The sequence below is a fragment of the Silurus aristotelis genome (genome assembly GCF_946808225.1).
Source record: "Silurus aristotelis genome assembly, chromosome: 22".
Lineage (NCBI taxonomy): Eukaryota > Metazoa > Chordata > Actinopteri > Siluriformes > Siluridae > Silurus > Silurus aristotelis.
The window spans coordinates 9,831,176-9,844,905 of NC_139595.1; the positions used below are offsets into that span (position 1 = coordinate 9,831,176).

At 39.5% G+C, this 13,730-nt stretch overlaps 3 protein-coding genes across 3 annotated transcripts; all 3 read left to right on the forward strand.

Annotated features, from left to right (window-relative positions):
* Window positions 1-19: 19 nt before the first annotated feature.
* On the forward strand, window positions 20-5,762 carry mterf4 (mitochondrial transcription termination factor 4). Its single transcript, XM_083524821.1, has 4 exons — window positions 20-98; window positions 1,509-1,908; window positions 4,191-4,375; window positions 5,255-5,762. The coding sequence occupies exons 1-4, from the start codon at window positions 69-71 to the stop codon at window positions 5,684-5,686; spliced, it is 1,047 nt and encodes a 348-aa protein (XP_083380947.1). The 5' UTR covers window positions 20-68; the 3' UTR covers window positions 5,687-5,762.
* A 322-nt stretch (window positions 5,763-6,084) lies between these two features.
* On the forward strand, window positions 6,085-9,601 carry LOC310717138 (putative G-protein coupled receptor 148). Its single transcript, XM_083524822.1, has 2 exons — window positions 6,085-6,193; window positions 8,337-9,601. The coding sequence occupies exon 2, from the start codon at window positions 8,387-8,389 to the stop codon at window positions 9,359-9,361; it is 975 nt and encodes a 324-aa protein (XP_083380948.1). The 5' UTR covers window positions 6,085-6,193; window positions 8,337-8,386; the 3' UTR covers window positions 9,362-9,601.
* A 203-nt stretch (window positions 9,602-9,804) lies between these two features.
* Window positions 9,805-12,900, forward strand: LOC310717136 (putative G-protein coupled receptor 148). The gene is made up of 2 exons (XM_083524820.1): window positions 9,805-12,638; window positions 12,703-12,900. The coding sequence occupies exon 1, from the start codon at window positions 11,328-11,330 to the stop codon at window positions 12,438-12,440; it is 1,113 nt and encodes a 370-aa protein (XP_083380946.1). The 5' UTR covers window positions 9,805-11,327; the 3' UTR covers window positions 12,441-12,638; window positions 12,703-12,900.
* Window positions 12,901-13,730: the final 830 nt, after the last annotated feature.

Consider the following 13,730-nt stretch of genomic DNA (forward strand, 5'->3'; position numbering starts at 1 on the left):
CTTTCCTACCCCGGAACGAGGTTTATAACGAAGTTGTATTCAGGGGAACACATTTTGACGCCGGACCAATGAGTAGTCAAGCACACACTGCTTTAGGGGTGAGTGAGAAACCCGAGAGAATATAATAATTACATTGTGATTGGGTTTAGTGAGATTTGAGTTGTTTGCTCTGTAAAGCACAGCGGGTTTCTGAAACGCTGGAAGCGGAGTGAGAGGTTTACATGTAGCTGTAACTAGTTCGCAGCTCCAGGCAGCGGCTGCATCCCAAATACCAGCATCTTTAAATACGAAGTGCCAGAAGCCTTTTTTTTCTTTACCTTTACACTTTGAGTAGTAAGAAGTCGTTTACGATTAGTTATTAAACTACTACTAGATGAAGCTGTACATTTTAAGCAGCGTTTAAGCGATAATTGTGTTCATTTTAAAAGAAATAATGGGGTTGAGTTGTGAAATCTGATTTCACAAAGTGTTGGATTAATAGACCGATATTTTGAGACAACTATCTTATTGCATAATACAGCAATGAAATGCAGATTAGCATCTAGCAAATAGTAGCGTTGTGCAAACTGACTCTCTCTCTCTCTCTCTCTCTCTCTCTCTCTCTCTATATATATATATATATATATATATATATATATATATATGCACACGCGCACACATACACACACACATAAAATAAGGCTCTGGGGTGAAAAAATAGTGTGCAGAAGCTGTTGAAGTACAAAAATTCTCCATTATTTATATATGTGTGTGCGCGTGTATATTATCGAACTAGATGGTGGATAGATCTTTAATAAAGCGTAGTTGTTGGTAATTTGTTGTGGTAGAGGAGAATTAAAACACTTCTAGACATGGTCTAGGACAGGGGTCACCAACATGGCCTTTTCTAAAAATAGCTCACCATAGCGCCACTTACCAGTGATCTGCATCAAATTAATTTTGTTGTTATTCTTTTTTAAATCACACTTGCATTGGTGTGATTTTGAAAATAACAATATTAAAAAAAAAAAACTTTTAAACAATGTTTTAGATTAGATTAGAGCTAGCTGGTCTCCAAGTAGATTTTTGTATATTACGTAATTGATAATCTGTACAATCATGATGCAATGTAATGCATGATTTGTTAAAAATTGTTAGTGTCTAGTGAAAATGTTGTAGAAGTGATCATGTCGAAATGTAAATACTTGCAGAGATTTATAGAAATAAAGTGATCAGTGTCTTCACATAGATGAATATCATTAATTATTAATAATAACATATAATTAAAGGTAAATTGAGCAAATTTGTCAGAAGTGTGTATCAAACTGGTAGCCCTTCACATTAATCGCTACCCAAGAAGTTTTTAAAAAGGTTGGTGACCCCTGAGATAGTATGAGAACTGAAGCACAGTTCTAAATTTTTACATTAAAATGCTGTCATCATTTAATTCTTTTTATTATGTAGTTAGAATAAACGACTTCAATTATACATCCCTCTCTCTAGCTAATAACAGACTTGTATTTTGACAGATTCTACGATGGACGTGGAAAACCTGCTTACCAAAACGTGTCCCTGGGAAAGAATTGCCCAGGGTGCCATTATTTTTTCTTCTCCGACCACTCTGTTCATCGCGGCCAGTTCCACCCCTGTCCACACCTGCTCAGACCATCCAGCCTGGCAGGAAAGAGATAACCCTGCATTCTCTGGCTGAAATGGGTTTCTCTGAGAAACAGGCTGTGATGGTGTATGAAGCAGCAAATACAAATCGCTGTAAGCATGACCTGCCAGTCTTAACCGTGCTGTTCAGCCTCGGCTTAAACCCAGGCACCGTGCTGAAGGTCCTGGAGAAATGTCCTGAACTTTATTCTCTTAAAGAAGCTCAGTTACAGCAGCGGGTTTTGAATCTGAGGAAGCTTGGCTTGCTTGAAGGTGAACAGCTTTTCCTTTTACTTCCTGTTTGATTTTTTTATGTCTCATATTTAGGACTTTTTAAATATATTTATATTTGTTTTAACTCTTCTTATTCCAATTATTATTATTATTATTATTATTATTATTATTAATAAAAAGTAGTTCACCATAACTGCTTTCAGCATCAGCTAAAAGGAGCAAAAATGCAATGAAAACATCAGCAATACTTTACAATCTCAATCTCAACAAGCTAACATTTATTTTTGCCATCCTTTTGTGAGGGTTTGGGGATCAAGCATGCTTCAGCTGGAATCTCTGCAGGAGAGATCTGATAAAGTTAGCACAACCTTACATCCACAGAGCAACTGCATTCTGTTAATGTGTGAGGGAGCCAGGGACATCCATGTCATCCTCACACTGCATACTTTATTTAAGTACTTTTTTTATCTCTGTTTACACACTACCACCATTTAATTAGTCCCCTTGCACAGCAATACAGTGCTCCCAGCGTTCCTGCCACTTCTGGAATGTGTCCTGGTCTCTTTTCGAAGCTCGTCAAACACCTTCTGCAATTTGCGCAGGATCTCCGCATTGGTATGAAAAAGGGGGACCTGTGTGCCGCATCTTTATCTTCAGGAAGAGGTTTGCAGGAGCCAAATCTGGCGAGTAGAGTGGGTGCGGAAGTGAGATCATATGGATTGTTCTCAGACGATAATTATGCACAAGTTGCCGAACGGTTTCGAGGTTTTCGGGGTTGCGCTCGTTGAAGATCATCCTGATCTCTCGTCCTCCAGTGACGTTCTTCTGTTTTGAAGCGTGCGTGCCACTCAAAACCGCCGTATGTCGTGTTTTACGTCTGATCTTTTTTATTTAATTTGCTGTCTGTAATGAAATCACAGACGTGGTAACACACATGGTCAGAATAGAACCAGTCAGTCTGGAAACCTTTTGATACTCACCTTATAAAAAGCAGAGCAGAGTATTTCTTTAGAGGCCTTTTCTAAGGTGACGTTAAAAATTATATTATAGGTCTGTAGGGAGCTTTTTAATATCACATGCATTTTACATGCCAATTTGCAAATATTGAGAGTTAGAAAAATCTTTAATTCCAACATTATTATTAGAGTTAAAAAAATAAAAATCTGCTATTTATTTGGCTTAAAATACACTTTATTGCCAAAAGTTTGCAGACACTTGGTGTGGTATGTGAGTTTTGAGCATTGCATTCCACATTTAGACCCAATTCGCTCTTGTTTTTTCCTCCACTCTTCTGGGAAGATGTTCCACTAGATTTTGGAGTGCGCTCATGGATATTTGTGTTCATCAGCCACAAGGGTGTTATGAAATGCAGGTACTGATGTAGGTGAGGAGACCTGGGGTGCAGTCAGCGTTCACATTCATCCCAAAGGTGTTCAGTAGGGATGAGATCAGAGTTCTATAGCAGATCACTCAAGATCTTCCTCTCCGAAGCATGTAAACCAGATCTTCAAGGAGAGCTCACTTTGTGCACAGGGGCATCGACATGCTGGAACAGGTTTGGGTTTCCAAGTTCAAGTGAATGCAAAATTTTATTATAGGGCATCCTATGTAAGAGAAAGGTATCTGCAAGAGTGAAAGTGAAAGTTTATAGGACTGTGGTGAGACCTGTGATGTTGTATGGATTAGAGACAGTGGCATTGAGTAAAAGACAGGAGGTGGAGCTGGAGGTAGCAGAGCTGAAGATGTTGAGGTTTCCGTTGGGAGTGACGAGGATGGACAGGATTAGAAATAAATTCATTAGAGAAACCATTCATGAGGAACGTTTTGGGGAAAAGCGATATAAAATTTTGTGCCTTTAGCTTTGTCTTAACAGTTCAGAGAAGAACCAAATGTTGCAGGAAAGAGCAGGTGTGCCAATACATTTGTCCATATAGTGTTTATTCACAGACATCTTATTTGTATTCATGTACCCATGGATTCCTTTGACAGACACCATAGAGGAGAGGTGGTGGCGCAGTGTTTAAGGATCTGGGTTACTGATCAGGAGGTTGAGGGTTCAAGGCTCTGTGCTCCAGGTGTCATGGCTGACCTGAGCTCTTAACATCGCTGTGCTGTTAAAGTGCATGTGACAAGTGTACAGCGCCTTTCTGTTTCTTATATAGACAGCAGCATCTGTATTCAGAACGTTCACCTAACAGTCATTATGCAAACAACAATTTACATTTTAATGACTTCTCAATGAAATTGGCTCAGGGTTTATGAACAGGAGTGCAGCATTGCTGACTGAAATCACCTCGTAAACCCTGGGCTCTGTTTGTCAGGCAGTTTGCAGAGGGTGATAAGCCTCTACCCTCGGATCCTATCGTTTCCAGTGAAGAGGATGAGCACTGTGTCTCGTCTCCTCCGAGAAAAATGCCAGTTCACTGCTCAGCAGATGGCAGACATCCTTCGAGACTCACCACATGTAGTGGAGGAAGAGCCTGCACGTCTGGAGTACATGTTTCAGGTAGCTGCAGTATGTTATTCCATTCAGCCTTCATGGCACGACATGTTTTTTCTCTCTTTAAAACAGTGTATTTTGCAGACACCCTTATCCAGGAATCTTTATACATTATATATATATATATATATATATATATATATATATATATATATATATATATATATATATATATATATATACATAAATATTTATAAAAATTATACACCTGAGCAGCTGCGGGTAAAGGGCCTTGCTCAAGAATCCAGCAGTGGGAGCTCGGTGGTGCTGCCATTTGAACTTCTTCCGATCCACAGTCCAACCACCGATCTACCACTTCCCCACAAAATGAGAAGAATTCCTACATAACAACTAAAAAATCCCCACAACAATTATTATTCAATTATCAAAAATGTTTCCTCTTCTGTCCAGCTCAGTCTTTCAGTATATCAGGTAGATTTTCTCCTGGTTCAGGGAGCCAAAAAACCCAGCCAGTTGTGGAGTAGAGCAGACTGCACTTCATCTAGATTTTGTCCTGAGTTTCACAATGCAAATTTTCTTTTACCCACTCTCTCTCTCTCTCTCTCTCTCTCTCTCTCTCTCTCTCTCTCTCTCTCTCTCTCTCTCTCTCTCTCTCTCTCTCTCTCTTTCTCTCTCTCCCTCACTCTCTCTTTCTCTCTCTCTCTTCCTCACTCTCTCTCACTCTCTCTCTCTCTCCCTCACTCTCTCCCTCTCTCTCTCTCTCTCTCCCTCACTCTCTCTCTCTCTCACTCTTTCTCTCTCTCTCTCTCTCTCCCTCACTCTCTCTCTCTCTCTCTCCCTCACTCTCTCTCTCTCTCTCTCTCTCTCTCTCTCTCTCTCTCTCTCTCTCTCTCTCTCTCTCTCTCTCTCCCTATCTTATTGCAGTACGTATACTTCCGTATGGGCTGTCACCAGGCTGAGATGGTGAAGGCGAAGCTCTTTAGACTCTCCCTGGAGGAGCTGCGGTGTCGTCACAGCTTCCTGGAGCGTCGTGGACTGTACCAAACCCCTGACAAGAAGGGCCAGACACTTATACTCAACCCACGCCTCAAAGACTTTCTCAGTGTCTCGGAGGAAACTTTTCTCACAGATATCGCCAAGGCCACACAGGAAGAGTTCGCTGTGTTTAAGAAACTTGTGTCAAGAGAGCACGAAGAAGAGCAGCAATGTGAAGAGTATAGTAGTAGTGATGATGATGATGATGATGATGATGATGATGATGATGATGACAGTGAGGTTATGGAGAGACCCCATTCTTTGGAATCTAGCTCCAAGAAGAAAACGAATCAGAGGTCCAAGATGCCAGAAGGACACTAATTTGCCCAAATGTCACTAAACTTTTTTGTTTGTGGTATGCCTTATCGATATGAAAATAAATGTTTTATAGAGTCCATGCATTTTATTGATCTTGTAAATTATGTTTGTATGGAAAAGCAGGAACTTGATGCACAAGATGCATCATAAAAACTTGTTTGCTCAAACAAGCAGCCAGTGATGCCACAACATAATGTGACAAGCATCTACTGTTCTCTTCTCAGGGAAAATTTCTCCTCAGGTTTCTGCTGAACGATTCCTGGTTTGGTTTTCTGCGATGTTTTGGAGTGTAGTGTTGGGGTGGCGAGCATTCAGCCCGAGAACGCTGTGTGTAGTCATGGAGCGCCTCTAGAGCTCTGAGGTCGCGGGCGCGTTCTCGCGCCGGTTTAACGCTGACGCACTGGTCGAGCGCGCGCCTGCGCGCGTGTGTGTGTGTGTGTGTGTGTGTGTGTGTGTATCGATTCTCACATTGATGTGAACGAACGGACAGCATGGATGTGTGACCTAAAGGTAAGCGAGTGATCGTTATTCCTGTGAAATTGGTTGGTGTGTGTGTGTGTATGTGTGTGTGTGTGTGTGTTCTGACTGAAAGTAATTTAAATCGATAGAACAGATGAGTCTTTGACTTAATGGCGCTTTCAGGGGACATGATTTTAACTGTGTACACAACAGCATTTGGTGTCCTAAACTCCAATCTTGTTTAGAAAAAACTTCTTGGTTCAAAAGAATAACACGAACTTCATTCATAAAGTAGCTCTTCATGGTCCTTCTAAATCAGATGTAATACAGATACAGTGAGGGAGGCAATAAAATGTGTTCTCTAACTGAAATTACATCCAAATTGTAACCAGTTCTTAATTTGTCAGTTGTATTTGTAAATAAATAGCATGCAAAAGCACATGTACACTGAATAGCTAATGTGAGGCTTTGGCACATTTGCCTAAAAAAGAGAACAATACACAACACACAAATATATAAAAATTTAAATAGAGGGAATGTCATAAACAAACTGCTAAATATAAATCTTTAATAGTAAACTAAATATATTGGGTGGTAAAGAGGAAAACTCTTAAGGAAAACTTAAGTTGTGTAAACAAGATAAGCCTGCGTTAAGGTCTCAATTGATACATAAATGCTTGTTTTATAAAAAAAAAAAAAAAAAGAATGACCTCAATCTAACATCACTTTACTACTTTCTACTTGTTTCTGAATCTGTTTCCAAGGATGAAACCTAAATCCAGAATATGTAAAAACTTCAGACTACATTAAGAAGGCAGTTTGTTATAACGATCCAAGCAAACACACAAACATCAGGCCCACCTTTACACACATTTACACCTTTACATCCGTAATTTGAACCAAGTCTTATCAGAAGCGGATATTCGTGGAAGGGGGAAAGATGGTTAGTCACTTGACCATATTCTCCATTATTAAGGTCAATATACTTGAGATAAGATGAGGCTTGGAAAGATAAGGACGATCTCAGACAGCGGACATTTCAAAGTTGATATATTGTTACTTAAAGCTGCAATATGTCTTTTTTTATATGTTGTAAGGTATAAATTGTGCTCTTATATCAGTTATAGTGTGAGTTTGGGAAGTCAGTGTTATGCCAGACAATGAAGAACCCATGCTTTGGCATTGAAGAGATGTGTACAGCATGCAGTGCACAATAATGCACAAAGTACTAATTACTAACTAATTACTGTTCATGTTTAATCCAGAAAACACCAGCAAAAATGCATCGGTCATTGAAAATGCTTATGGGAATCTATCATCCATTCCAATTTATCCATAATTTTGCAAGTGTCTAGCACAGTTCTTTTACAAGTTTTATAATATACTGGATCAAAGGTAAATATAAACCTGTGCTATGTAAATATGTGAACAACCATGTGATTTAAATTTTTCTTCTCTATTCAGTGCTGTATTCTTATATATATCTTTCTTGAATGACAGATATAGGCAAATAGCTTTTATGCAAAGCACTTACAGGTGAGCAGGTAAAGAGTTAAAAGTTTTGGTCAGTGGTCCAACAGTAGCAGTTTAAATGGTGATGGAATTTGATCTCTTCTGATCAGGAGCCCATTTGCCAAGTGCCATGTGAACCTCCGCTGCCCTATTTCCTCACTTTCTTTCATTACCGTTGTTGTTGTTTTTTTTTTTTAATAGAAAAGCGACAGTCTCCTGGCTTTAACTTAGACTGCTATTTACTTCAGAAGCTTTTCTTTTTTTTTTTTTTTTTATCTCCCCCACTTTTACACTAGATCTTTTTTATATATGACATTGACACTTTTGAAAATGAGAAAAAGAAGGTTTAGCTCTGTCTTTTTTAGGAGCTAACAAAAAAATTCTTTATTTTTGTAGTCAATTCACTTCTTGTGCTTCAAATTATGAGATTTTAAGAGGCTAATGAACAAGAACTATAAGTATGTAGTCAAAAATATTTGTATTCAGCAATGTGCCAATGAGAGACTAAATAAAATTTACACCCAAAGTATATTTGAAATAGTTTAGTAGCTTTTCTTTCAGTCCCTGACTTTGTCCTGTTAGCCACAACTCTACTGATTGAAATATCTAAAGTAAGAATATTCACTGGAAAAGAATGAGGTTTAAGTTAACTTTCCTTGTTTTTTCTCCTTTGAACTCGTAGGTAAAACCTGAACCTGTTCATCTTTAAAAGGACGACAGTAATACCCAAAGATGAATTACACTTTACTCTCTATTACTTCTATTGATTGGTTCCAGGCCATGCAGAAGGAAGGGATGAATTTTCTGATCATTCCTGCTGCTCTCCTAACTACAATCACTCTGATGGTAAATCCAGTACTCCTCTTCTGCATCTTCTACAGTCCAGCTCTCCGACAGGAAACACGCTACCTGCTCCTGGCTAATACCCTACTGTCAGACATCCTATTTCTTAGCTTCAACCTCGCCAACATTTCCTGTAATGCGCTGGACATGGAAATGCACTACATATTCTGTGAGGTCTTGATGGTTGCCACAGTGACTACGTACTGCTCCTCGGTGTTGACTCTCACGCTGATGGTCATCGATACGTTTATGGCCGTGAGATGGCCATTGCGCTACAATGAAATCTTGCCTCTGTCACGGGTAAAGAAGATTGTCGGGTTGGTGTGGGCCATAGCTTTGATGTATCCACTGTCACTGCTGGTGGTGATGGTGGTCAGAAAACAGGGCGACCCAGCGAACCTTAAGGTGTGTCTGGTGCTGCTCACTCTTAAGTCACTGGAAAACGACATAGCGGTTAGCTTGCATATTTACTTCAGCGTGTGGGTGATTTTATGCACTATCCTGATCTTCTACTGCTACATCCGTCTCTACATGGTCACCAGGAGATCTGGAATATGGCGCAGTCGTTACTCTCGAGCTCGGCTGACTCTGTTAGCACACGCTGTGATGTTACTAATATACTTTGCACCTGGTTTGGTGTTTACAGTGGAGCTTGCGAAGTTTGATGCGTTGGTTAATTATCATTTGGAGCTGGCTGTGTGGATCAATACAGTGAATCTGGCGGTGCTGATGGTTGTGCCACGTGCTTGTGCCCCCTACTTGTATGGTTTGCGTTATCGGGAGGTCTATGAGACTGTTCGGCAGATGCTGAAGAAAAAATTGCTCAGCCAGCGCGCCAACAGTTTACCATCAACAAGCCCTTAACTATTACACAATTACACAGTAACCTCAAATACCCAAACATGCAAAACAATGCAGTCGGATTGAAATAAATGTAAAAGCCATTTGGCATTACTTATGATTACTACAGACTATTTGCCTTAAACCTTTCTTTAATTACTATTTGTGAGGAAAGTGCTCCCTTCTTTATCATGGTAGCACCTCCCTCCATTCTTATTGTTGTTTAGACCTGTTGTTTCAAATAAAAAGAGTGTCCTGTGCTCATTCCTGGACTCTTCTTAAAAAAAGGAAATATATCAAGGGTCCTTTTAACCAGTGCTCGATTTGAGTCAAGTCTTATGGGGGTCCCCAGTTGTTGTGTAATTCATATATTTTTTAATAAAATAATATTGGGGACCCCCAAAAGTCAATTTTTCACTTGTCAGGTGGGGGGGGTCCCTACCCTAATGGCTTAATGGGGAGGTCCCTGATCCCCCCTCAATTCGAGCACTGCTTTCAACTCACTTTTAAATATACAGTAGTAGAATAGTAATGATTTATAAAACCCACTATCAGGTGATATCAGGGATGAGTTTCCTTTTTTTTCAGTTCTCATGGTGTCTCGGGGAGTTTTTCCTTGCCACTATTGCCACTGGCTCACCGAGAACTATTGGAGCAGCAAGGTCAATTCAATTGTTTAATACTGTAGACTGGGGACATTTGGGTTTAAGTTCAAAAGGTGAATTTCCCATTTAAGGATTCAGCTTTTATTTTGCAACATTTAGATCTACACAACATAAAACTGACAAGCATTTGTATCAGATGACAACATTTTTACATGAGCATATGAATAGGTATATGTATATCTATATATAAGTCTTGAAGTCAAGGCAAAATCAAGCCAATGGCCCACTGACCTTAACAAAGTGTGGGTTCTTCTGTTGTGATGCTACAGATGTTTTTAGGGCAGCCTATTTTAATTGTTGTTTTGCACAGAGATTTTTCCGGTTAGACTCTTGTTTATGAGGTAAAATGCTGGTTAATTTGTTCAAGGTCTCATGATTGATTTGGGCAGTCGAAAGTATTCCTCATCTATTTTTTGTGTTGGCTGTCTTTTGAATCATTCCATTTTGGCCTGATAAAGTTCCTCAGATAAAGCTGATTGCATTTCTCAGTAAACTTGCAGACAAAATGTTTTTGTGAACTTCTGTCCTCATTCTGCTGCTACCCTCATGTATTATGTCATCACTAAAGTTTAGTCAGCTAATTCTAGAAGCAGCCAAATTAAATCAATGGCACTATCTCACTATCTGTGTGTGCAAAGCCTTTTACAGATTCTTTCCTCTAGAAACCCTTGTTGTTCCCACACTCACAGATCTATGTTCTTTATGTTGACTAATCACTAAAATCACATTCATCCTCTGAACTTAAAATTAAATGTCTTCATCATATAGCTAAATAAACAAATAAAACAAATACATTGATTTTGCTGTTCTAATAGTTTCAGAGGGGACTGAATATATGGATTTCTCTAAATCTACTTTGTAACAATCTCTAATATTTAGCAAATAAAAACTTCATTCAGGAAATAAGAGTATAAGAATAACCGATTTGTTTACAGGAACTGATCACATTTTGGTGTTGTGCTGTTATGGGTGTTATATCTCTTTGCTGTCATTGTTGCTGATATCCAAAAAACATTTCCTACTTGTACTTGATTACTTATTTTAATAAAGATTTGTCAACATGTTTTAGTTTATGTACAGAAGTAGATTAAGTTATACAACAGGCCTAGTTATGGCTAAGCTATCTGTTTATATACACTGTGTAGTGAGAGAGCTCACTCTGCTCCATTACCTGCACTGTGATGTTTACCCTCATCTCCACTTCCATGGAAACATGACCAAAACCGTTCAATATCACTTGGCTCACACGCTTGCCTGTCATTCTGCAGTGAGGAGAAGTGTGAACTGCCAGTGCTGAACGCTTGCTTACGCAGATTTCGGCAGTAATGGACGCGCTTCTGCAGGGGCGAACGGAAAGGCTCTTCACGGCTGCAGAGGATTTCATAATGTCTCTTTTGTGTACATTTGGTGACTGGTACAACAGTTCGGGGCAGGCTGAGCGTCTCGGAAGACAATTTGCTCTGACTAATACCTCCCGTACCGCAATGGAGTTGTTTGTGCAAGAGTGGCAGGTTTTTCTCCCTCCACGGCATGTTAGGGTACTCCAGATTTGCCCCATCCTAGGATTTCTGGCTGTATTTTTAACCACACCAATCATCTTGGCCCGGATCCTGTCCCGAGCTCACTTGCGTCAGCAGACCCGCTACCTTCTACTGGCCAATGCTTTGCTTAGCGACCTACTCTTTGTGGCTTTCTACATGCTTACCACCTGCTTGAATGCAGCTACTGTGCTGATGTCAGACTTGGCCTGTGCTGCCATGCTCTTCCTGATGGGAATCTTCTACAGCGGTGGGATCTTCAGCGCCACTGCCATAGTGCTGGACACTTCCTTGGCTATATTAGCCCCATTACGATATGCTACGCTGTGGCCCATCTCTAGAACCTATGCAGCCGTCCTCACTATCTGGGTTATTTCTGTCTTCTTCCCTGCCGCATCTGTGGGTCTCTTCCTGTGGTACCATACTATGAGCCCTTGTACCCAACACATTTGCTCTCTGCCTCTGGTGCTCGTGCTGACTGTTAGCCACTCGAAACCGCTCCAGGTGTGCATGTTGCTAACTGTCACGGCTGTCCTAATTACTCTGCTGCTGGTGGTCTTTGGTTATGTGCTTCTGTACTATCATACCAGCAAGTCCGGTGTGTGGAGAGGAGAACGCTCATCCCGGGCTAAAGGGACATTTTTTGTTCACTATCTCAACTTGTTCCTGTCTGTGTGCCCCATGCTGCTACTAGTCATCAAGTTGCTGCTGTACAGCTACAGCAGTGAGCTACATCCCAGTGTAGGCCTCTGGGTTTCGCTGATACTGTGTAATATCCTGCTGGTTTTGCCCAAAGCCCTGGCACCTTATCTGTATGGGCTCAGATACAGGGACCTGCGTGGGGCACTGCTGGATTTCTTTGGGCTAAATAGGCCTAGGGCCATCACACCTGTTATGTGATTCTTAAAACGATCATTTTTGTCAACATTGTGTATAGGTTTTCAAAAGACTATTTTATGTTTAGACTTTAATAACATATCCTGCTTTGAAGAATTATGCAGTATACTATGCGGTGCCATTTGACTGTAAACAATACTGAACATTCATGTGACTACCGATTACTCACCCGTGTAATCGGTTTACTCAGAATTAGAGTCTGTGGTCTTTAAAATAAATGATAACATAATGGAATAGTTCAAAAAAGCCATTTTCATTTTTTAAGTTACCACTTGCTTGTTTTTATTATACCTGTTGCTAATAGTTGTTGGGTGGCATTATCTTCTAAAGATTGAAAGTGTCTAATTGCTGCCATTGTTGCTTCTCTTGTTTGACTACTTTGTCACCTTTCAATTTCATTTTCTTTTGCTTGGTTTTGTTGTTTGATTTGGCATTCTATGAAAATGTAGATGCTACTTTTGAACAGGACTTAAATTATATATATATATATATATATATATATATATATATATATATATATATATATATATATATATATATATATATATATATATATATATATAAATTAAATATTTTAATTTAATCGCACATTTTTATTTGTTCTATATGTACCTTAAATTAATACATTTCAAGTTTTTAATGCTCTAATCAACGTGGACATGGATGTATTTCTTGCCTAAAGTCAAGCATGGTGGTGGTAGCATCATTGTCTGGGGCTGCATGAGTGCTCCTGGTACTGGGGAGCTGTGGTTCATTTAGGGAAATATGTATTTCAACATGTTCCTTGCTGAGGGGGCTGAAGGTGAAGGTAATGGAGTGGCCAAGTATGTCTCCAGACCTGAACTCTATTGAGCATCCTCATGCGGAAGGTGGAGAAGTGCCATGTGTCTAACATCCAGCAGCTCTGTGATGTCATTATGGAGGAGTGGAAGAGGATCCCAGGAACAATCTGTGCAGCTCTGGTGAATTCCATACACAGGAGGATTATAGCAGTGCTGGATAACAGTGGTGCTCATACAAAATATTGACACTTTGGACACAGATTTGACATTTACTATAGTGAATGTACCCACTGTTGTTGCTGGTTATTTAGACAATAATGGCTGTATGATGAGTTATTTTCAGAGGACTAAAGTATATCCAAGTTTCTTTTCTATAATATTGTCCCTTGAAAGCATATAATAACATGATTGCTGATAGTACTCACTTTTGTAAAATATATATATATATATATATATATATATATATATATATATATATATATATATATATATATATATATATATATATATA

Coding starts and splice junctions, on each gene's coding strand:
- mterf4 (XM_083524821.1), top strand. CDS start 69: ATGAGTAGTCAAGCACACACTGCTTTAGGG. Junction 99..1,508: donor AAGCACACACTGCTTTAGGG/GTGAGTGAGAAA, acceptor GTATTTTGACAG/ATTCTACGATGGACGTGGAA. Junction 1,909..4,190: donor GAAGCTTGGCTTGCTTGAAG/GTGAACAGCTTT, acceptor TCTGTTTGTCAG/GCAGTTTGCAGAGGGTGATA.
- LOC310717138 (XM_083524822.1), top strand. CDS start 8,387: ATGAATTACACTTTACTCTCTATTACTTCTATTGATTGGTTCCAGGCC.
- LOC310717136 (XM_083524820.1), top strand. CDS start 11,328: ATGGACGCGCTTCTGCAGGGGCGAACGGAAAGGCTCTTCACGGCTGCA.